General features: G+C 40.2%; 3 protein-coding genes across 3 annotated transcripts; 1 reads left to right on the top strand and 2 right to left on the bottom strand.

Annotated features, from left to right (window-relative positions):
• On the bottom strand, positions 12,155–12,580 carry LOC109226130. Its single transcript, XM_019390929.1, has one exon. The coding sequence runs from the start codon at positions 12,578–12,580 to the stop codon at positions 12,155–12,157; it is 426 nt and encodes a 141-aa protein (XP_019246474.1).
• On the bottom strand, positions 20,310–21,114 carry LOC109226128. The gene is made up of 2 exons (XM_019390928.1): positions 20,667–21,114; positions 20,310–20,611 (listed from the first exon to the last, which is right to left on the bottom strand). Exons 1-2 carry the CDS (start codon positions 21,112–21,114, stop codon positions 20,310–20,312), a joined length of 750 nt encoding a protein of 249 aa, XP_019246473.1.
• On the top strand, positions 22,823–24,488 carry LOC109225647 (anthranilate N-benzoyltransferase protein 1). Its single transcript, XM_019390393.1, has one exon. It carries the CDS (start codon positions 22,883–22,885, stop codon positions 24,251–24,253), a length of 1,371 nt encoding a protein of 456 aa, XP_019245938.1. The 5' UTR covers positions 22,823–22,882; the 3' UTR covers positions 24,254–24,488.

Below are 25,742 nucleotides of genomic sequence, written 5' to 3'. Positions count from 1 at the left end.
GCTCTGCTGGCTCGATTTCAAGAGTGGTCGATTACTCATATCCCGAGGGAAGAAAATGCAGAAGAAGACGCACTGGCTAACCTTGGTTCATCAACGAAAATGAAGGGATCAGAGTCTAGGATGGTAGTACAATTGATGCACTCAGTCTTTGATGCAGATAGCTACTATGAGGTAAATACGACTAATTTGGTCTAGGACTGGAGGAATGAAATCATTGATTATCTTGAGAACGGGAAGCTGCCCGAAGACTCCAAGGTGTCCCAAGCACTACGCGCCAAAGCAGCACAATATAGCTTCAAAGGAGGCCAACTGTACTGAAAATCTTTCCAAGGCCCGCTGGCCCGATGCTTGGGGGCATCTGAAGCTAATTATGTTATGCTAGAAGTCCACGAAGGATATGCAGAAAACATTCAGGCGCAGATTCCTTAGTGTTAAAACTGGTAAGGACGGGATATTATTGGCCCCGCATGGAACAAGATGCCAAAGCCTTCGTACAAGAATGCGTTAAGTGCCTATGCTACACATCACTGGTACATCAACCGGTAGAACCACTGCATTCGGTTCTGTCTACTTGGCCGTTCATGAAATGGGGAATGGACATCGTCGGACCACTGCCGCCGGCTCCCGGTAAGGTAAGATTTCTTTTGAGTTTGACTGACTATTTTTCTAAGTGGGTGGAAATAGGTCCTTATCAGAAGATTGGCGAACGCGAGGTGGTGGATTTCTTATGGGAAAACATAATTTGCAGGTTCGGAATACTAAAAGAGATAGCGTGCGACAATGGGCCGCAATTTATCGGCGCAAAAATCACAAAGTTCCTCAAAGATTTGAAAATAAAGAGGATAACATCTTCACCCTACCATCCGAGCGCAATTGGTCAAGTACAGTCAACGAACAAAGTGATTATATAAAACCTCGAGAAAAAGTTGGAAGCAGCTAAAGGTAAATGGCCGAGGAACAACCTGGAGTTTTATGGGCATACCGAATAACAACCAAATCTAGCACAGGAGAAACCCCTTTTACTCTTGTGTACGAAGCAGAAGCCTTAATCCCGGAGGAAGGAGGGGAACCCACCTTGAGATATTTCCAAGCAAATGAAGAGTCAAACGACGAAGCAATGTTAGTCAACTTGGAGCTACTCGATGAACGCAGGAACTTGGCGCATATAAGAGTGACAGCCTAAAAGCAGAGAATGAAAAAAATATTATAATCGAAGAGCCAACCTCCGTTATTTCAAAGTAGGAGACTTGGTCCTAAGGAAAGTAACTCAAAACACCCGGGAGCTCAACGCAGGGAAGCTAGGTCCAACATGGGAAGGCCCTACGCAATTGTCACCGGGAAAGGTTCATATGAATTGGAGAATCAAGATGGAGAAAATTTTCCCAGCAACTAAAATGTGGCACACCTCAAAAGATATTATTGCTAATGAACATCACCCGTGCTGAAAGTATGTGCTGCACTCTTTTTCCTTCGTCCAGTTTTTGTCCGCATTGGATTTTTCTGGCCAGGTTTTAACGTGGCAACAACAAAAAGCATACTACGAAGAAAGTTTCAACAGCAGCAATAAGACCTTTAATAACATGGCACACAAGCGAAGAACCACGTGGACGGTTAGATAATTATTCGCTCGATAGCAAAATTCCTACTGGGAAATTAAGTTTTCTATCGGACAAAGGTTACCCGACCGTTCACAAGTTCAAACCACTAAAGGATTGTTAAATAGTCTTTTGCTCGATAGCATAAATTCCTAAGAGGAAGCGAAGTTTGTTACCGAGCATAAGATTGTCTAGCAATTCATTAGTGGGGTCCTCAAAGGTGCAAAAATTCCAATGTTCCAATTTGCATTCTTTGCATTCGAACACTTGGGGGGGGGGGGATGATATGAGAATACGACAACAATGACTACCACGCCGACCGGTAAACAAAAATCGAAAACATAGTTGTATCATCAAGACCGGGGACTGTGCGACGAGCCCCATAGAAACAAGTTTTACATGTTAGCCACAAGTAATGACAATTTCTTTTTTAGCATAACAAATGCTTATGTACTTTTGCAAATGGAAGGAATAGAATGAAGTCCTTTTATTTCTATCTTGTTTCTTATCTGAGCGATGAATTAACTTTGTCATTTGAAAGTTAAACAAGTACTTCAAATGCTAGTGCCTTAATGAACAGGAGACGTCCTCTTCAAGAGCACCGTAATTATAAGATGGCCATCTCTTATAAGAACGCACGTTAAAGGGTTGATTTTGGAAGAACTTATGCCCGGAATAAAAATGCCTTCGGGGAAAAATACACCCGAAGTATTGCACAAAAAGACGCAAAAAGCAAACTTGCGCAAATACTTACAAAAACCCTCACACTAAAGGGTTGATTTCGGACGAGTTTGTGCCTGAAATATAAATGCTTTTGGGGGAAAAAATACACCCAAGGCCTTGTATAATCAGACGCAAACAGTAAAACTTGCGAAAACACTTAAGCAAAAAAGAATGCAAAGGTTAAAACTTGCATAAATGTTCAAACGAAAGAACGCAGAAAGACTCATGAAATAATTGAGAAGAAGATGTTTTTATTTAGAATAAATGTGCCAAAATAGCACAAGTACAAAAGTTGGGAAAAGAAAGAAAAAACTAAATTGCTGCTTCTCCGGAACCCGGAGGAAGAGAAGTGGTCGCGCCCCCAGTGGGAGTAGGTAGATTCGCCGATGGCTCAACATTCTGGCCCTCAATAGTTTGACCCTCAACATCATCACCTTCCGATTCTTCTTTAGTTCGCAAAAATTCAAAACCGGAACGAGAAGAACCAGAAGCAACAGGCTCTGTCGGGAGACCATTTTTAGCAGCTAACTCAAGCTCACGGGACTTAGCAATTTCAGCATCAAAGTCAATGATACCAGCTTTGGCCTCTTCAAAGGTTTTTCTCCTCATGCTGTACATAGCGTAAGTTTTCTCAACAATGAGGGAAGCCGCTCGGCGCTTAAGTTCTTCTTTGAGTTGGGTTACCTTGGCAGAAAGGTTTTCCTGGGCGGATTTAATGGACTTGAGGCTAACGTCAAGATCGCGGACAGTAGAGCTAAAAATTCTATTATGCTCAATGGTCTTTTTATACTTCTCCTCCAATCGGTCATATTTCATCCCCGCAGCAGCAAGCTCTTCAGTCTTGGAATTCAAGGCTGCCTCTAAATTGATCAATCTTTCAGCGGAGGCAGCCTCACGGTCGGATGCAGCAAGAACGACACTATGAACTTCAACCCATTTGGCCTTAGCCTCTTTATATTGAACCCTCATTTGGGCGATCTCTTATGTAAGGCCCCGTAAAATTTTACCTAAAAACTCGAAATTTTATGGTGCCGAGGTAGGATTATGTGTTAAAGATTGTAAAGATTCTTCACGGCGAGCTTGCTCGTCGCGGTACAGACTTTTTGGGTTGAACAGTGCATTGAGGAGTTAAAGGAAAATGTTGGCAGCGAAAGGCATTTCTGCGGCCCACTATGTGGCCGCAGAATCACTCTACGGGCCGCAGAATGGCCGCAGAGTGAGGCAGTCTTTTGGGCCATTTTTGGTGTCATTTTCGCGGCCCATTATGCGACTGCAAAACCATTTCGCGGGCCGCACTCTGATCGCATATCCAACCTTGAAACTTTTCAGATGGAGGTTCTGCGGTGCATTATGCGACCGCAGAACAGGTCTACGGACCGCAGACTGAAGCAGAAAATGTCAGTTCCGGAGGGCCAATTATGCGGTCCACTTTGCGGACCGCAGAAGCATTATGCGGTCGCATATCCGACAGCAGATCTGTGTCGGGGCTCCTATTTTTCTAATTTTTGAACCCGACCCCATCATAATATAAATCCTTTGGGGATCATTTCAGAAGGCAAAGCCTTATATTTCTAGAGAGAGAATACCATAGAGTGAGAAGGGGAGTCCTTAAGCTCTTCATTCATCAATTCTTGCTTAAGTTGGGGAATTTGTAAGAAGAATACACTAGGTCTTCGTCCTAAGAGGTAAGAATCTATACCCTAGCCCTTCATTTCGAAAATTAACTAAAATGAGTAATTAGCAAGATAATTCCTGGGTAGGGGAGTTGTTTATCTAGCATGCATGTGTGATAAAAGAGTGTAGGAAGATTGTGAGCTACAAATGGTGATGAATGGGTTGTGGGATGATGAAATCTTCCATAAAAAGGACCTTGAACCTTAATGCACACTTAGTGGTTGATAAAATGCCCAATGAACTAGAACCATGACCATCTTTCTAATTTTTAGTTCACCTTGTTATATTTCTAAAATAGATTGAAGTTTCTAAGAATTCCAGAATATTGTAGAGTTTAAGGAAGCTCAATTGAGGTATGTTGGCTAAACCACCTCTTCTTAGAATTGTATCCCATGGTATTCATGCAATCGGTGTAAGTCTCAAATTGATCGTCATAGAAATTGCTACTCCGAATGTGCTTGCGTTGAAAAATATATGTGCAATATGTATTCCAATGATTTCATCATGTTATCTTATCATTTTAGGATGTGTTCAAAACATGGAATATGTGCTAAAAATGCCTAGACTTCAAGTCAAATTCGAATAAAGATTGGTATGCCAAATTGTGTGAAAAGGCTCTATGTGCCTTAGATTCTAAATTGCTCACATATGTAATCAAAGTCTTGAATGAAAAGCCTTGTTGTTGTTGACGATGATAATAATGTGGGAATGTGGAAAAGAACTTGAATTATGAAATACGGCCAAGTGCCAAATATGATATAACAATTGTGGCCACTAGTGCTGATGAATTGAAAGATATGAAAGAAGTATGAAATGAGGTGATTAATAGAAAATGGTAATGTCTCGGGCGAGATGGCCAAGCCGATCGGGCCGTGATCAGACGCCACGTTGTACACATGGTTGTGACTGTGCTGGAAATTATTATTGAAATTGTGATTATGGTTGATGTCTCAAATGAGAGGACCTAGCCGATCGGGTCGTGATCGAACTCCGTGTAAGAATGCGGTGGTATTGTGGATGATGGTGTATCGGTACTAAAGATCTCCCAACCTAAAATCATGGAAACTTACTTGAAAGCTTATGTGATTCTTAACTTGATGTTTTGGTATTGTTTGAGGCTTCTATTGAGTTCATGATTGTTCCTTCTTGTATTACTGTTCATTCTATTGAGATGGTGTTTAGTTATACATACTAGTACTATTCGACGGTACTAACGTCCCTTTTGCCGGGGGCGCTGCATATTTAAATGGATGCAGGTGGTTCCACAGCAGGTAGTATTGATCAGTGATAGCGGTACATCCTTCTCCCAGCAGCCTTGGTGATCCCCATTTCATTTCGGGGTCATGCATCTTTTGTTCCTTATGTATTGTACTTGAGGTATAGACAGGGCCTTGTTGATATCACTTTTGTAGTACTCTTTTGTATCTATACTTGACGTATAAACAGGGCCTTACTTCCGCCGGGATTAAGACATCTTGGCTAAGGATCTCCACTTCTTGCTCGCTTTGCCGTAAATGAGCCTCCAATACAACGTCCTCAGTGGCTTTGGCTTCCAGTTCTGAGAGGCGAGCGGTACTTTGCTCCCGCTCGGCCAAAAGCCGATACCGTGGGAAGGTGATTTCTTCCTTTTCACGGATCAACCTCCGAAGGCCCTCGGAAGCAAGAAAGTTGGCCTACGAAATAAGAGGGTCAAATTCAGGATATTTTCAGGCAAAAACAAGAAGAAATAGCAAAGGAAGTAAAAAATGTACCGCTGCGGCGTTGTGCATGGCATTGTTCAACAAGCACTCTCCCGAGAGAGCTTGTATCTTTTCCCAATCTTTCTCTGAAGACAAAGGCTTCAACTGGTCGGGATAGCAAATTGCATCCGGTGGAGACTGAGAGAGTAACATTCCTCCCCCTTAGCGGATCTTTTGAGGGGGCACCATAATTTTGCCCCAAATTCCCATGAACTGAGGACTGGGGAAGGGGAACATCTTCTTCTCGGGCGGACGCGACCAGTTGAGATGATGTAGCAGTTGCTGATGGAGGAGCTAGTGAAGAAGGAGATGAAGCTGATGGTGGTGAAGAATGAGAAGCAACTGCGGTGAACATAATGCTGGTTGTTGGTTGCTCATCAACCAAAGACGGCAAAGGCCCGGTACTCAGCCTTATGGTACCGAGCGCATCGACTGGGATCCGAAAATGGGAGTTGGCATTTTCTACCATCTCAAACTCCCCCCAAAGCACCGAGACATCGTCCTCGGCTGATGTAACTAACTCAACAGGTTGAGAATCCTGTTGAGATGATAAGGATCATCGTTTTCTATGTAGAGAAGCTCCCTCATCACTAGCTTCTCCATCATCATCGATCATCATGGTGTCTATGAGTGGCCCGGGAGGAGGGCTAGTCACCATAACTTTCGGAGATGACTCGGGGGAAAAAGTCTTCGCCCTATTATTATTTTCCCTGGCCACGGAGGAATACCTTCTTTTTGGTTGCTTGTTATCGGGGACTCCGTAATGAAACAGTTGTACTCGAAGCAGGCCCGGAGACACCTGTTCGAGTAAGTGTATCCAGAAGCAGCCTTGCCGCATCAATATGGTCAGCAAAAACATCCTCCTCGGGGACGACAACCGAGCCCGCGGGTAGACCCGATTTCAGTAAAAAGGTAGAAGGGATCAATCAATTTCTTCATGTAAAAAGCTGAAACAAGATGAGTCTAAGTTACCATGATTTTTGGCCTTCCAACCGTATTTGAGGGCCAGTTCTTTCCACGTGCGGCTTTCGGGCATAATGACGTCTAAGATCTCTGGACTCACCAGTACAAGCCTTCAACCCTAGGTGGAACCCATCGAGTTGCTGAAACAGGCGAAGGATGGAATATCAATACGGATATGGAAAAATCCCTAATAAAAGAAATATTGTACAAGGAGCTTAACGAGTGCGATTCCACGCTTCCGGAAAGGATGAAGTCGTTACCGGAAGGATGTGATTGGTGACAACTGCAATGAACCGTTCCATCCACCCACGGTCATTGTCATCATCTATGCTAGATAATAGAGCGTGGTGGCCGCATTTGCAGAAATTTATCATTCCCCCGTGGAAGATGTTGGGGGCATAGAGATTCATCACATGAGCTAAAGATAGCTCCTCTACCGTCTCTTGGCACAAACGCCAAAGACAAGAAATCGTCCTCCACACAGAAGGACTTGTGCCAAACACACCTGGTAGCGGAGGCAGAACTCCACAATAACAGAGTCAAGCTCTCCACTCAAAGAGAACGCACCCAAAGTAAAGGGATATGCGTAAAAATATGTAAAACCCTTCCTGGGTAGGGTTACTTGCTCTGTTAGATCAGGAGTAATAATGTCCAAATCATGACATTGGCAATCTTCCTTCACAAAATACTAGAAGGACAGATAGAAGAAGTGTATCTGCCAACGGCCCACGTTCGAGGGATAACCGAAGGGAATTTCTCTTCGAAGTCTTTTGTTGTAACAAGACTACTAAGGATGATGGAATCCACTGTTGGAGGAGCAACGTCCTCGGCTTTGCTCTTGTTCTTTGAAGAAGAAGCCATTTGGATGAAAGAAAAGCTTTTCCGTTTGAAGGGAGTTAAAGAAAGGTTTAAGAACAATAAAGAAGATTTTAGAAAGCTTGGAAAGTTATGGAGTATGAGTGAAGAATATTGATGCGTATAAGTAAAAGTGTAGGCGGCTAAATTCATGGCCATGATTACCTCAATAACTGGCAAAAGCTATGCTGAATCTTGGGATGACGTGTGTTCGGGGCATTAAATGCAGAGAAACGTGCGTCTAATCAACCGTCAGAAGCCTTTCAGAAGGAATCATAGTAATTCCCGCCAAAAGAGTGTTTTTACTAACTTCCCCGTGACACAAAGCTATGTCACCGGAAAGCAGGAGGACTATCTGTATAGGGTAAAATATGATATGCCAGGTGGCCGCTTTAAAGAATGACACGTGGAACCGAAGGCAATTATTCCGTTTGGTACCGGAGGGAATGACACTCATAAAGAAGCAATAAATACCCTCCACCCGATGGCATTAATGAAGAATATTCCACAGCATTGAGTGCACTGCCCGTTACAAAGAATTTATCATTTATGCTCACCGTTATACCTTCATCAATGGCTCTCATAACTGACATTAAAGAAGGGCACGATCCTAGGGAACCTTGTTCCCTAGACGTAGCTATAAATAGTGAGCTATGTTATCGTTGTAAATGACACGAATTTACTGACAAACTAATACTATAATCTATTCAAAGCTCTATATAACTTTATCTTCTTACTTTTTGTTCTTATTACTGTTGCGCCCGGAGGCCTCGTTACCATAATCATTATTTCTATTTTTTCGTCTTGATATAAAGGCTAAGTGTGACATAATTCTTCAATTATTTCATTATTTTCGGATCGAATTAATTCACTTGTCTAGAAACCTCGTATAAATTCAATTGTAATATCTTACGGGTAAAGCAAATTCTATATAAAGGGAAAGGGATCAAAAACACACATTTTAATTAGTTGAAGGTTAATAAATATCACAACAATAAAAATCCAAAATCTACCTATAATTTAGGACCAAAAGTGCAATTATCCCTTAATTTACCGTACTATTTTTTCTGGTGAATTGGTAGTAATCTACCATTTAACTGCAAATTCAACAAACTCAGTATCACCGAAGCGAATTTTGTAGTTTTTCTAATAAAAGGTCTTTATCTGTATTCAATTCTATCAATGACCCAAGCATAGAGTATTTTATTTGTAAATCTGTAAGTGAAAATAAATTGTTCTTGAACAGATAAGAATATGAAAACTGGGTTTGAATAGGGTTATGCATTCTGGTATTTAGTTTAGTTCTTATTAGTCAAATTCATTTTTTTTGTTTTTAGCTTGGAAATGTATTTAAAGGAAGTGTTTAATTTAGGGGGTAAACACACCATAAGTAAATACCTGGTAGAGTTTTCTCAGTTAACAAGACATCAGTGAGAATGATCCACGATGATAGTGGCGGTATATGAGAATCTAACCTTGACCAACAAAAGCGTAGTTGCTCAATCTCAAACATAGGGATTCTCGGACTGAACCTAAGGAGATCTGATCATTAAACTTTAGCTTCTAAAGGAGGAATCATGTCACTTGGAATTCCAAATAGTGAATCTTCTCTTTCAGATCTGGTCTACAACATGGCGACTCTGCTGGGGACTTACACTTAGGTTCTGAGCAGGCTTAGGCTAGACGTTGAAGCTCCAGGATATATTTTTATGTTATATTTTGCTTGACACTTTACTATGTTTTTACATCTGCAAATTTATGTTTACCTTCTTAATAATTTGTTATATACTTTACATGACTTCGTAACCTACAAGTATGTGTCTATCTCCTTTATTCTTAATATCATCACTGACTCAACACAATTACTTGTTACTGCATTACACACTGTCATCATATTTATCGAGTCTTGGTCGTACACACTCACACACAAGTCATGCGAGGGTTGTCTTTTTACCCCTTTGAACCTTCTTTTCAAAACTCACTACTTTCAGAGAATGACATTGTTAGGTCAACTGACATGTAGTCTTGCAGTTGTTCAGTCCAACTCCAAAATTTAGGAAACACTCTACTCATAGCAAATATAGGTCATGCTGCATATACCTTAGGTGATCCTTAGTATTGAAACGATTAGGAAAGCCACCCTATTGTCATCGAGTCATGCACCTAATGACATGCCTTCTATGGAATGACGGATCAACCCAGATTAAGACACCAAGGATTCAGAGCAAAACACTTACCCAGCCTTTCTTCCCTTTTAGATGAAAATCAACCATAACATCCCAAAAATTAGCATGGTTATGGGGCCACCCCACAAATTGAAACAGTGGTGGATAAATATCCAACGAGAACACGAAGATGGAATTAGAACATATCTCCGAGTACTGACCATATTAATGAATGTCTGAGCTGATAGAGTACTTACTAGGTTGTTAATAGAGTTATAGGATCTAGCCTAGTTGGTTGACTCTGAGCTGACACCAACACTTGAGGAAGTTACCAGTTTCACTGAATTGCCATTCGCCGACCAAAAGCCCATACTGCCGGTCATCATGCCGGGTCACAGGTTTTTTTGTGCGTTGGGATTTAAGAGTAATAGGAACTTGAGAAGTGTCAAAGACGGGTGAGTGAGCCTACATCAGCTATTTGATAGATTTGGGAATCGCATAAGCTACAATTTGTATCTTAAGGAGTTTCAGTGTAATAAGGAAACATGGGAGAGCCTTCGCCCAACCCTTCCTGAGCTGAGGGTCTATTGGAAACAGCCTCTCTACCTACATTAGGTAGGGGTAAGGTCTGCATACAGACTACCCTCCCCAGACCCCATTTGTTGGGATCAAACTGGGTTTGTTGTTGTTGTTGGGAGAGCCTTCGCCCCTTGACTATTTCTTTGACAATGTTGGGAATGCTAGTTTTCCCACAATGGAAGGTGATCAACAACAGTATACTACCTCTGATCTTGGCCACATTCTGAGGGAATTTGCGGGTCACTCTTGTCCCAATGTTGTTGCGGAGATGTTCAGGGCACTATCAGCATGTTCAAGGGGGTATGATTCCTTTAGAGATTTCAACCTGCTGTCGCAAATATGGGCTACGGAGAATTTCTCCCAAAGGGACAATCGATTACTTCATCTCCATTAGCAATATTATCCACAATCACGAAGAAAGATTGAGGTATTGGGCAACACCACATGGTCAAGATGAATAGCGGGAATTTCTGACCCTCCTAACTGGAGAGTTCATCAACTGGAAGCTTTCTTGGTTAAGTAACAGAGCAATTGTGTGAGGCCTATAGAAGTATTTCATCAAGTTAATGGGATTGGAAGGATTCAGATATATGCACCGCTGAGCGTCCTGAGGTAGTTCAGCTTAGTTCAAGACATACCGCTTTGATCTCGAATGGCTTTGTTTGAGGACGACTACAATGGGCAAGTTCCAGTTCCGTGGGCAAGACGACTTCAAGACGAGTGGACTGACTTGGTCACGATGAGTAACAAAACTTATGGTATACGCCTGAGTTCTTTGTGTGGATTACTGAAGAAGATAAGCTGGCCAGGCCAAGTAGGGAAGGGTTAGCTGGGTTAGAAGACTCAAGAGCTGCTTTGCAAGTATACAATGAGATCCTACCTTACTATCTTGTCACCCCTACCATGCACCAACAAGTAGTCCATGGATCGATTGATCACATATTGCTGCCGCCTGATGATGACAATCGGATAATGGAGTACATACAAATTGAATTCGAGGAAGAACCAGAGGAGGATCCAGAAGAAGAGTTAGAGTATAATTTTGATGATGTCGAGGAAGAATTCGAGGAAGCCTGAAAAAAATCTAGAGGAGGAGAGCTTGAGAAGAAATTCTAGGGATGATTATTGAGTTGTGGTTGATTTCCATTCTGTACTCTTTAAATTCCCTAAGGGCAACTCTATAAGCCCATGAAATCTTTGTACACCCCGAAGGAATTACAATGTAGAATTTGGAGAATTATCCCTCATCTTTTGTATCAATGGAAGCCTTGATGTCTTTGTAATCCACATTGTAACTATTAAATTTCCCATCAATGAAAAACAATATTCGCTTCGGATCCGAATGTGTCAAAATTTGGATATTTGTCAAGTACTTGTGGTATAGGCCTATCTCTAGCAAAGAGAGGTCCTTGAATATTTTTAGGAACGCGCTTTTTCAAATATGTGAATTAACTGCTTTATGTGATTATAGCTGTGCAATCCTTGAACTAACTTATACTCTTGTTTGTTTTCTTACTTTACTGCTTTACTTATTTATCCCTCCAAAAAATAGAGGTTGATTTGTGTTGATATCTAAACGGGCTAAGTTGCCGTATGACCTGAGGTCCAAAAGAAAGATGACTACTATAGACAACTCGGACAGAAATGCTCTGATACTAATTGACAACCTAGGGGAGATCGGGGGAACGGATGAAACTCAAAATGATGAACACGTCGCTTGGATAGAACAAAAAATGGAGTCGTTAAGGGAAGATGTACAACAGATCAGGGAGTTGGCATATCTGTCCATGACGACGCTTCCAAAACCACCCCATTTTCGGTCACTTTATCCCCGACCACTTTCCTTTGTCAACCTGACAACCTAGTAGGTCTGCCATCTCCGACGGATAAGCCCCTCATCCAACAAAACTCTACCTTCTTCGTCCTTGATGCACTTCACTCGGTCCAAGTCACGCGCCTTCCTTTCTCGCACCTTGGCTAACCTGAATAACCTCTTATCCCCACCTCGGCCCTCGAGTTCCTCATACAAACGACTAAAAGCTGCATTCTTGGCTGCCGTATCTGCTAGCTTTGCTTCTTTCTTAGCCAACTTATAATGCTTTCTATTCGCCCTCTTCTCCTCCCCGTCTACACTTTCCACTAGCTTCAGATACGTGCTTTTTTGGTTTCCACTTTTCCTTGCACCTCTATTCCACCAGTCTCCCTTGTAACAACCAGAGTAACCCTTTGAGACCCCTAATACCTCTCTCGTGGATTCCCTAATGCACTGCACAGTCGTGGTCCACATAGCGCTTGGGTCCCCACTACTCCTCCAAGCCCCTATAATCAACAACTTGACCCCCAACTCCTGCACTTTAGATTTCGTCAACGCTCCCCACTTGATTCTATGTTAGCTATACATAGCCCTTTTCTTCCTCTTCCTTGTGATCTCAAGGTCCATGACCAGGAACCTACGAAGGGTCAAGAGGTTCTCACCCGGGATGACCTTGAAATCCGTGCAAAGACCTCTATCGGACTTCATGGAGAGTAAATTATCAATCTGAGTCTCGGCCACCGAACTCTGAAAAGTGACCAAGTGCTCCCTCTTCTTCGGGAACTCGAGTTTGCTATCACCAAATCAAATGCTCTAGCAAAGTCCAGCAGAGACGTTCCTCCTCCGTTTCTATCTCCAAACCAAATCCACCATGCACATCATCATGCCCCCCAGGCGTCGCTCCAATGTGGCCGTTGAAATCTCCTCCTATGAAAAGCTTCTCGGTATGGGGGATACCATGCACCATCTCATACAAATCCTCCCAAAAATGCCTTTTGACTTCCTCATCCAAGATTGCTTGGGATGCGTACGTACTGATTATGTTCAAAGTAAAACCTCCAACAACTAGTTTAATACTATCAGCCTGTCATTCACCCTCCTAACCTCCACCACTAGTTCACAGAGGTCCTTATCAACCAAGATACCTACCTCGTTCCTGCCTCCCACCCTCCCAGAATACCATAGTTTGAACCTGTCCAAATCCCATGCCTTATCTCCTATCCACCTAGTCTCCTGTACACAAGCTATATTAATCTTCCTTTTCTCGAGAATCTTTGCTAAATCTACAGATTTTCCAGTCAAAGTTCCTATGTTCTTAGACCCCACTCTCAGCCTAGAAGCTCCCCTAGCCCTCTTACCTCCTTACCCCCTCCCCCGCGCTGATACCCCCGAGGACAAGACCTTAACCTACTATTATTCACCAAAGCCAATATAATCTAGGAGTCACTATGCAAGCACTATCACAAAAACAAGCGACAAAATAAAATAAATCACCAAAATATAATCTACCACTAAAGGTCACAAAACAAGTGTGGAAATAAAATAAAGGAACTAATGGGAACTATAATCTACAACTAATGGTCAGAAAAACAGGTGAAGAAGTAAAATAAAGGAACTAAAGAAAACTAATAATCTACAACTAAAGGACAAAAAAATAGGTGAAGAAATACAATAAAGAAGCTAAACGAAACTATAATCTACAGCTATAGGCCAAAAAGAAAATGTGCAAAACTAGAGCAGAACTACTAGATATATATGAAATAAACATTCAAATTAAAGATGTAAACAGGTAGATAACAATATAAATAAGTAGGCAAAGTCATCACTAATGCAATTAATTTGACAATGCTAGGACAAATACTAACTAAAGATTCAAGAACAAAATAGGCAGGCAGGGAGATACAATTATGCTAAAATAGCAAACTATTAAAATATTAAGACAAGAGAGGAACAATAGAACCTGGATTGCAGCCCTTGAAGTTAGCAAAAATCTGGCTGGCGGTGATGGATTGCGACGAGCTGGCTGCAATTGAAAATTTGAATGGTACTGAAGAAACTGAGCAAAGAGGGGTGTAATACAATTGCACAGTGATTCTTGTCTTCTTCAAGATGATGAAGAAGATGGCAGTCCTTTTTGATTCTCTGTTTCAAACTTTATGCTTGGGAGATGAAATCTTGAAGTGGGTATCAACAATGGCACAGAGTATCGATCTTATAGTAAGACACCCCACAATCAAGAATTTTAAGAAAATTTATTGAAAGGAAACGAATGTTGGCACAACTAACCCTTTGAAAATGGAGGACAAAAACGTCCTCGGGGAAGAGCAACACTGCTGAAAATCCTCGGCTAAAATGTAGTAGAAGAATGGATAAATCTTCAAGTCTATGAAACTTCAACACTAATTTTGAACAATTTCGCCCCAATTCGAAGATAATAGCGATCGGAATTTTGACCCTAGACAAACGTATCCAAGGGCTCAAAACACCAAAAAATAACATCTAAATTTAAAATCACGCAACAAAACCAAAATTTCAAATTCTCTTTAGTTCAGATTTTTAACTTTCGACTAGAAGCACCTAGCCACCTGACGTCTGGACCAAACATAGGTACAAGTCCAAAATCATTATATGAACCTATTGGAATGTTCAAATTACCAATCCTAGATTGTTTACTCATAATGTTACTTTCGGTCAACTCTTCCAACTTCAAGCCTCAAATAGGAACTAAGTGTTCAAAATTACTCCTGACCCCTTTGGGTACCAAACCACCCATTCGTATAAGTCATAAAACATCAAAAAAACATACGGAACATCAAATAGGGAAATGGAATTTTAGAACTCAAAACGACTGGTCGGGTCATTATAAAGAAACAGGCTGCCATTGCTCTTTCCTCAATTGAAGCTAATTATAGAGCTTTGAGGTAGGTAGTAGCTGCGATAAATTGGGTTGTCAGATTACTTGGTGAGTTTGGGGTCTCTTCCTTGATTCCAGTTTCAGTTCATTGTGACAACCATTCTGCCATTCATATTTCTAAAAATCCGGTCTTCCACGAGCATACTAAACATATTGAAATTGATTGTCATTTTGTACATGAGATGTTACAATCTGGCCTTATTGTCTTACATGTTTCTAGTGGTACCAGGTGGCTGATGTATTTACCAAGGCATTATCAGGTGCCCATCATGACACTTTCACTAGTACAAATTCAGCTAAAATCGACCGCGTTCGGTCGGTCACAAAACTAGGTGAAAAATCGACCGAAGTCGATCGATTTTTCATAATATTTTTTTTTAACAAAACCGACCAACTTCAGTCGATTTATTTGGCGCAAAAATGGGGGAAACTATTTTTGCGTCCCGCGATATTTATTTTCAAGAAACCGACCATTTTTGGCTGAATTTTGATTTAAAATAAATATAATTAGTATCCAAAAAACCGACCGACTTTCGGTCGATCATTTTAAAAAATCGGCCGACTTCGGTCGGTAATTTTATTTTTAAATAAAACCGACAGACATCGATCGATTATTTTCGTGCAAAATGCAATTAAAGAGTATAAATGAAATAAAAGATAGTCTTAAAATAAAATGCACCAATAGTCTAGTGGTAGAATAGTATCCTGCCACAGTACAGACCCCAGTTCGATTCCCAGATGGTGTATTTTTAATTACATAATTAAAAATACCGATCGACTTCGTTCTGTTTTTTTTCGGTAATTTTTTCTTTTGAAATTTAATTGACCGACCGAAATTGGTCGAAAAATACCATCAAAGTTGATCGGTTGGCTCTACCGACCATACGATTATCGACTGCCACGAATCGATCGATTTTCGGTCGATTTTTGCCAATTACCGACCAACAACGATCGATTTTAGCACTCGATTTTTCCCTTTTTTAGTAGTGTTTTCTGTTCAAGCTTCGACTGGTAGTCCATTCAAGCTTGGGGAGAGGAGAAACTGTTGGAGTCCGAACCCAAAGTTCTGCCCAATTAGAGAATAGCGACCCACCATAAAGAAGGCCCGATTGCTTATATTATTTGTATTTGTAGCCTTCTTGTTTGCAAATGGAGCCAGCCTTAGTTTGTATATAAACGCCTAGTCTAGAATATTCTTTAGATGAATAAGATTCGATCTTTTCTCTCTCGTATACTTAGAGTTTATTCAATTTCTTCATCAATTGTGCTTCGATTTCTTGAATTTAATATCCGACGATGATTTCTCAAGACCTCTTTGATTTTCCCCCTTTAATTTTATCAATTAAATTCATTTTAAACAGTGCCTTCTCGTGAATTATTTTCAGGCATTTGGCTTAACTATATTGCGTTCTTACACAGATGCGTACTTTAGCCTAGTGAATCTCACCAATATCTGTGACCCTATCGCATTTAGAATATTTGGTGAAGAGATTATCGGAATTTATTATCAACAAATATAGTTGTCTCATGCTCATTATAATTATCTAAATAATTGGAAGTTTATTACGGTCAATTAATTCATACAACTGCACCGCTTAACCAGCACGATCGACAATTATCTAAGAGAAAAGGAGCATTAAATCATTTTTTCACTTAACAATTCAAATTGACCTCTTTCTTGTTCGCATCATTTTATTCTCCCATTATTTTTTTTGGTTATTAAATAATTTTATTTATCAATAGCAAATATGTATAAAGTTCTATCTGGAACAGGACATTCCCAGTTCCATTCCCTCTACTACATTTCTTCTATCTTCCTTTATAGATTGTAATCTATTTCTGCTATTCTCTTTTCTGTCTTGCTATTCTTCGATCCTCTAATTGCTACTTCTAGTACAATTTGCCTCACTATCATTTCCATTGTTTTCTGCTGATCTTGAAATACTCTTCTGTTCCTTTCATTCCATATGTGATACACTGCACATGCCAAAGTCAGTCTATAAACTTGAGTAGGTGCATTGTTTCCAATTGCTTTGCCTTCAGCCCATTGTATCTCCCTTTGCCATTCCATCGGAGATCTTATTATTTCCTGCCAATGTAGTAACTTGCTCCATATACCTCCAACAATTCGACATTTAAACAACAGATGATCAATAGTCTCTTCTGCTTCATTACATAAAGGACAACTTACTTCTTCTGCAATCCCCCATACGTGTAGTCTGCTTCTTGTAAGGAGCCTGTTTTGTATAGCTAAATTCAGTACAAAGATCCACTTTGGAGCTCCTAGATTGTTACACGTTAGTCTCCTCCATGATACTTTTTGATATTGCCCTCTCATGCTATCGTACCACTTCTTGATAGAGAAGTAGTTCCATTCTGCCATTCCTTCATGCTGACTCCTGCTTCTTCTATGTATCTCTTTGCTTTAATTATTTTCTGAACTATCCATGATGCATTTCTTGGTTTGCTATCCCATACTTCTTGCTTCTTCCCGTAATATAGATGGATCCATTGGACCCATAACTTGTCCTTCTTCCTACACAGATTCCATAATAATTTGCAAATTGCAGCTTTATTCCATATCTGAATGTGCGTTACATTGAAACCACCTGTTGTCTTTGGAGAGCACACTTTTTCCCATGATAACAAAGCTCCTTTTGAAGCCTCTGTTCTTCCAGTCCACAAGAATGTTCTGCAGATTGTTTCTATCTTCTTCATTATCTTCTTAGGGATAACAAAGATGTGTGACCAATAGATTTGTATGGAGAACAGAATTGTTTTGATCAGTTGTAGTCTTCCTGCATAAGATAAGAACTTTGAAGTCCATGAGGTGATCCTGACTAGTATCTTCTCCAGTAGTGGTTGGCATTGAATCAAAGATATCCTCTTAGTGCTGAGTGGTACTCCAAGATATTTGAATGGCAATTCTCCCCTGCTAAATCCAGTTACCTGCACTATGCTTTCCTGTATAACCTGTGGAACCCCTCCAAAATAAATGGAGCTCTTTGCTGTATTTGCTTTTAATCCAGATGCCTTAGAGAATTCCATAAAACAATTGAATACCATTTTAATGGAGATAGTATCACCTCTGCTGAATAGCAGGAGGTCATCTGCAAACCCCAGTTGGATGATATTTAGCTTGTCACACCTAGGATGGAAGTTGAAATCCGGCTTATACCTCAGTGTTTTGAAGCTTCTTGTAAGATATTCCATACCTAGTACAAATAGAAATGGTGACAATGGGTCACCCTGTCTTAGTCCTCTTCTGGCTTGAAATGGTTCCATTGGTTTTCCATTGATGAGAATGGAATAGGATACTGTTCTAATGCACACCATAATCCATTTTACGAACTTCTCTGGCATGCCTAGGTTGTTCAGCAGTTGTTCTAAGAAATCCCATTCTGTAGAATCATATGCCTTTTGCAAGTCTAATTTCATCATACATCTAGGAGAATGCCCTTCCTCCCATACCCTTTCACCAGCTCATGACTTAGGATTATGTTATCTGTTATGACTCTTCCAGGAATAAACCCAGATTGACTCTTATCTACTAGATGATCCATCACCCCTTGCATTCTGTTGGTCAAAATTTTTAAGATGATCTTGTATAGTACTGTGCAGCATGAAATAGGTCTGAAATCTTTGACAGTTGAAGGATGCTGAATCTTAGGGATCAAAGTAACAGTTGTTACATTAATAGGCTTGTACATTTCAGCTTTGTTGAAGAATTGGAGCACTGCCTTAGATACTTCTTGCCTTGTAATTCCCCATGTTTTCTTGAAGAACTTTGAATTGAAGCCATCACACCCTGGGGCCTTTAGTTCATCTATTCCCTTCAAAGTATTTTGAATCTCTTCTATAGTAACATTTTCAATTAGTTTTAGCTATTGCTTCCTATCTAGTACATTGCCCTCCTTCATGATGCCTGGTTGAATTGCTGGTATGCTATCAGCTGCTGATCCCAATAGCCCTTTATAGAATCCCACTATATCCATTTCTATTACTTCCTTAGATTGAATTATTTCTCCATCTGCATTTTTCAAACTTCTAATCTTATTTTGATTTACTCTATTCTGCATGCTAGCAAAGAAGAATGTTGTATTGTGATCCCCTAGCTTCAGCCATTGATTCCTGGATTTCTGCTTATAGATACTTTCCTCTATAGTTTCCCATTTCTCCAGTTGCTGCTTTAGATCTTTCTCTTCTTCAAACATCTGTGCTGATACATTTGTAGTTCCCATCTGCCCTTGTATCTCCTGTAGTTTCTGTCTTGCATTTTTAACCTTCAAATCTACTGCTTGAAATTATTTTGTGTTCAGCCTCTTTAATGCATTCTAACTTCCTTCAACTTTCTCCAAACTTCTGCCATTCTACCTGTTTTTGGAGCTTTATTCCATACTTCCTCCACTACTTCTAAGAAGTCCTAATGCAGCTAGACAATTGAATAATCTAAAAGGCTTTGGGGTCTTTTGTTCATCTCCAATCTTGACACATAATGGGGAGTGATCCGAGAATAGAGGATCCATAATCACTGCATCTACTTGTGGCATGGTATTTATCCATTCTGCATTTATGATTGCCCTATCTATTCTGCTAAACACATGTGAATTAGTCCATGTGTAGTCCCTGCCCATAGTTCTCATTTCACACATTCCTGTATCAATTAGGAATTCTCTGAAATCTCTTATTTCATTCTCTTGGACTGTGCTGCCATTAATTCTGTCCTCCACTACCATTATTGCATTGTAATCTCCCATACATATCCATGATTTTCTCTGATAGTGATTCCAGCTTGTTAAGTCCCTCCACAGACTTTTCCTTGCCTCCACTGTATGTATCCCATAAATGACTGTGAAATCAAATTCTCGCCTTGTGTCCAGTACCACTACCTCTCCATGTATATACTGTGATTTAGCTTCTTTCATACTGAATTTTATCTCTGTTGGATCCCATAATACCCATACTCTACCCTTTCCTCCTCCATCATAGTTTGTACACCAATCCCATCTAGGAGCTATTTTTTGAATGATTTTTCTTGAAAACTTTTCTTGCACTCTATGCTCTATAATAGCTATAATACTAATACTATGCTCTTTAATAAACTTCTGCATCTCCTTTTGCTTATATACCTTATTCATTCCCCTAACATTCCAAGTAACTAATTGCATTTCACTATGTTGTTTGTTGTCCCATCCTTCACACCTCCCCCATAACTACATTGCCCTCTATTTTCCCTGTTTAGATCATTAAAGCATGCTTCAGTAAGAACTTTAAAGCCATTACCCACTGCTAACTCTCTTGCTGGTGCTGCTTGAGTATTCTTTGTGGCTGATTTTCCTTTTGCTGCTTGCATCCTCTATTCTCCTCCGTTGTTGCTTTCATTGTATTCTGCATTTTTGGTACTTGTTCTGTATTTCCTGCTGCTTCTTGTGTCTTGTGATTTGTGTTTCCTTGTTTCTCCTGCTCTTTTGTTTTCCATTCCTGCTTCTGTTTCTGCTGCTTGTTCATCTGTGGCTGTGTTTGTTTAGTTTGGCAGTTATGTCCCAATTGTAAGCAAGTACTACAATACGTTGGTTTCCAATCATAAACAACTGATTGATCAAATTGGTTTCCAATCATAAACAACTGATTGATCAAATTGCCTACCACTCGGATCCTTAACTATTATCTTTGTTGGTAATGGCTTTGTAATGTCCATTTCCACAAGGATTCTAGCATAGGATATCCTTTCCACCTTTGTTGTACATTCATCAGCATACATTGGAATTCCCAATCCACTACCTATACGACTCAAGGAATCCATTCCCCAACAATTCAGAGGCAGATTTGGTAGTTTAACCCATAGCGGCAGTGTTTTCAACACCTCTTCATTGAAATCAAAATCTGTTGTCCATGCCTTAGTGATTACTGGTCTGTTTTGGATTGTACATGGTCCTGAGTATAATACTTCATTCCTTTCCTCTTCATTTTTGAATCTCACTACGAAGAAGCCATCATTGTGATAGTATACCTTCGGTTTTGATACAAAGTTCCATTGCGATGCAATAAACCTCTCAATTGCTCCAATACTTGGTGTATCTCCCACCACATACATAATAACTGCCGTCTTCACTTCTCTGCTTCCTTTTCAATTTCCTCTTGCTGTAATTCAACAATTTTTTCCCATTTTGTATCACTGGTGCCACAAACGATGTCCCATTCCTCTAGCAGCAAACGTGTTACCAGCAACCAGATTTGCCCATGATTTTCCTTCATTTACCTTCTCTGCACTTGTGTCTATCATGATTGGTTGCTTCTCGATGCGAATTTCCTCTGCATGTGCTCCTTCACCTTTCTTACTACTTGTGTTAATTGTACCTCTTTCTGTTGAATTTCAGCTTGTTTATTCGTAAATTGCACATTCAAGCTCCTACTAGCACTCGTTGTTTCAATCTCTCCTGCCTTTGGTGTTATCACCTCCAGATCTCGATTTTGTGCGCCTTGATTTGGTGTAAACTTGTTTGATTCGCTATTTCTACTCGTTGTTGCGATGAATTCAGCTAATTGGATCTTCGTTACAGTTTTCTTATGTCGTCCCCTTCCTCCCATGGCTGATGGCATATTTTAGTATATTCACGCTAAAATGCGCCGAGAGCATTTAGAGAGAGAAAGTGCCGTCTTTCAACTTTTTGTCTTATTATAACTCCCATTATTTATTATACAGTAGTTATTTCAACTAACATCTTGATTGTTATACATTGTGAATTTAAATGTTAAAATTTGAAACTGCAGAAGGAATGTTCTGATATTTGTTGTACACATAAGCTACCTCATGATAGAGGGATTGGGGGTGACATAATTGTTTTGTTGAACTTCTTAATTGCCACCTAGTCCCATTTGAATTCCTTTTGTCAAAAGGACGCACTATAACTGATGAAGTCATATTGTTTTACTTTAGCACTTGCATTTTCAATAAGATACTACAGTATTTTATAATACTAACAGCGCAACGCGCATATTCCAGGTATCTCGTGCTTTGGATAGTCTATTCCGCCATCAGTCGTAACCCATCTTTAATTGCTATTACCTCCATTTGATTATGTGTGACCTATTTTCACTTGACATAAATTTTAAAAAGATAGAAAAGATTTAAAATTTACGGTTTGTGTGTCTACAAAAATTGTCTTTAAGAATGAGATTGGAAAGTTTAAATTAAATTATATTCAAATTAAAAAAGATATCATTCTTTTCAAACAGAACCTCTAAATAAATTTGTACATATCTTCTAGATCCAATGGACAGAGTTTAAATAAAAACTAATTGCTCATATCTGTTTCGTGTAGGACTTTAAATAGGGTAAAGCCGACGACTCCGCAGAGAAATTAGTGGCGAAGCCAAAAAATTCAATAATTGAACACTCTTTGCTAGTGGGTTATGCAAGACTGATTAAAGTCTATTGTTATTCAATAACAAGTAATATTTTAATTTATACGTAATTTAATTTTTTGCCGAAGGTGGGCCAACTTAGCTTCGCACATGAGAGAAATAATGGACCCTTTTAAATAACATTAGCACTAGTGTGAGTGAATTCCTGCCAAACCGTAAATTAAGCACGTGTCACATTCAGGATGACTATAAAACAAGTCCAAGTTCATAATGCAATCTTCGCTAAGCATTTCACTAACACTTTCTGATCGTTCCTTTTTCCTGAAATGACTAAATTAAATCATAATGGTTACAGACATCATTATATCAACTTAATTGTTTTTCCATTTGCTAATTGGTTCACTATAAAAAGCGTCCAAAAATAACTCGTATCAGCCACAAACAAACTCTATTGTAGAAGTATAAAGTAGACGAATTAAAGTTCCTTAGGCAATATCATGGCACTGGAAAATGCAAGAAATGGTGATTACGCAGTAAATATCATCAGAAAATCAGTAGTAAAAGCGATTGGTCCAATTCCAGAGCCTCGTATTCTCACCCTTTCAAACCTTGACCTTCTCAGTGGACGATTTCCAGTGACCTACTTTTACGTCTACCACAAAGCAAAACATAACGACTCATCAGCTTCAATCGTTGATGAATTAAAAAATTCCCTTGCTATTTGCCTCTCTCATTTCTACCCATTTGCTGGTCGAATTATTCCAAATCCAGAAACAAATGAGCCTGAAATTCTATGTGATAATACTGGTGCTCTATTTTTGGTAGCACAAGCCAGCATTTCACTAAATCAGCTTGACTTCTACAATCTTAATAAGTGTGTAGAGGGAAAATTAGTTCCAATACATCATGAGGAGTTTCCAGTACAAGTCCAACTCACAAATTACGAATGTGGAGGCATAATTATAACATTCACATTTGATCATGCTTTAGGTGATGCTAGTTCCTTCACTAAGTTTTTACTAATGTGGTCAGAGATTGCGAGGAAAAAACCGCTCTCTTTCTCGCCTGACCACCGGCGGTACCTTCTTCGTGCTCGGTACCCACCTATATACAACCGTTCCTTCGACGAATCGTTTATTTCGTGCTCTCTTCACGATATACTCCACATATCAACCCCGAATACATTGCTTAAGCGGTTATACTACATTGATGCGTCGAATATCGACTGGTTGCAAAAATTGGCTTCACTTGATGGTACCAAAAGGACTAAAATCGAGGCGTTCTCGGCTTACATATGGAAGATTATGGTCAAGGCAATTGATAAAGGACAAAACAAGAAGTGCAAGATGGGATGGTTAGTTGATGGAAGAACAAGGATATGTAACACTGAGAAAGTAATGGAGAATTATATTGGGAATGCTTTATCTATAGCTGTTGGTGAAGCAAGTGTCAATGAAATTGAGCAAGCATCTATAGCAAATGTCGCGAATAACGTGCACAACGCTATCTCTAAAGTGACAAGTGCAGATCATTTCTTAGATTTAATTGATTGGATTGAATGTAACAAACCGGGATTGATGCTCGCGAAAATTGTCCTCGGCCAAGGTGGTCCAGCGGTTGTTGTCTCGTCTGGACGGAGGTTCCCGGTGGCTGAAGTAGATTTTGGCTTCGGAAGTCCAGTTGTAGGAACAGTCTACTCCACCATACAAAAGCTTGGAGTTGGTTACATTAACCAAAGGCCAGGTGCTAAGGGTGATGGATCTTGGACTATCTCAGCTATTTTGTGGCCTGAGATGATCGAGGCATTAGAATCAGATTCAGAGCAAGTTTTTCAACCTATGACTTCACATCATCTTAAACTTCTCTAGCTAGCTTCTGTTATATACAAAGAGGAAATTGTTGGTACAGAGAAATTATTGTAACTTGGTTTGGCGTCACATTCCTAATTTAGAAGCAGCTTTCCTAATTAAGGATCTCCTATTTTCAAATTTATATTTAGCCACTACATATATTTATGTGCGGAGGCAAATTCAAGATTTAAATCCTATAGTTCAACTTTTAAGGTTCTTAACATTGAACATGTTGATGATAAAACAATTACTTACAGTTGCATTGGTCAAAATCTGACCACAACGGTCAGACTGACCAACGCCCCGCTCACAGACGGCGAGGCAATGAGGATCGACACGGTCTGTTCCATACCCTGCCCTCACGACTTTCGTCGAGGCAGTAAAGGATGGCCTCCAGAGAGCGACCGAGACATACGAGGTATAGAGAAGCGTCGGATCAAGCACGTGACCGGAGGTCTAGGGCTGTATATATATGAGGGTAAAAACCTCTTAATGGTGGGGGGGGGGGGATCCTTCTCTCGATCCTTCTGGCGATCTCTCTCTCCATCTTTCTCTCATCTGTAATCATGAAAAAGGAAAAGAAGAGCAAAACAGTCTCTGAACAAATATGTAATATGTTCTCCCCCATTAATTAATGGGAGCGATAATGAAAAGTTTCGATAAGATTGGTTATTTTCACCTCATTTACATACCGTTCCCCCATCTAGTTTTTGATCTGGGGTTTATTATGTTTGGTTAAGATTTACCCTCATCTATTTCATTGATTGATTTATTCAATAAGGTTCCAAAATCTTTTGAATCAAACAATTTGGCCCCGTCTGTGGGGATTTCCTAATGAAATTTCCTAGTCTCTTCCAGATCAAAAATCACGATTACCCACCAAAAAGAGAGCAAAGGCAAAGCCCCACCCGAGCGTAGCAAAGGCGCAACATAGAAAGGGAATGAGAGTTGAATACAGTCACAAAATTTAGGAATGGCCCCATCAACCATCGAAACGCTAGACAGAATGAGCAACGTCACAGACCTCCTCTCATTCACCCATCCATTGGATGGGGGTAAGAGAAGCATCATTCTAACTTACCTTCTGCTCTCTGCTCAAGCAGAACACAAGCGACGCGCGGGCAAGAGAGCAAAGAAACATCTCAATCAGAGAATGGGAAACTACCACAAGGCAACTGGAACATCCTCCGCCGATGGTATCTCCGGGTCGAGAGGCAGGAGTCAGGCAAGGAAACCCCAATTCGGGAACAAAACGAACATAAGTGAAAGGGCAACGTTTCGTACTCTCCGATATTACACTCTCTGATGCCAACAATATCCGGCGAACTGGGACTCTCCCAGAGGATGCCCGATTCTCCAAAAACAGGGACTGACAACGGGTTAACATTTTGATAAGTTCGAAATAACACCCTTTAAGGCTAAGGGCCTTTGCCAAAGAAAAGTTCGACCTCGATCGAACGACGACGGGTTAGCATTTTGCTAAGGTCGAAATAACACCCTTAGAGTT

Source organism: Nicotiana attenuata, chromosome 5 (genome assembly GCF_001879085.1).
Source record: "Nicotiana attenuata strain UT chromosome 5, NIATTr2, whole genome shotgun sequence".
Lineage (NCBI taxonomy): Eukaryota > Viridiplantae > Streptophyta > Magnoliopsida > Solanales > Solanaceae > Nicotiana > Nicotiana attenuata.
This window is presented reverse-complemented; position numbering and strand designations above follow the sequence as displayed.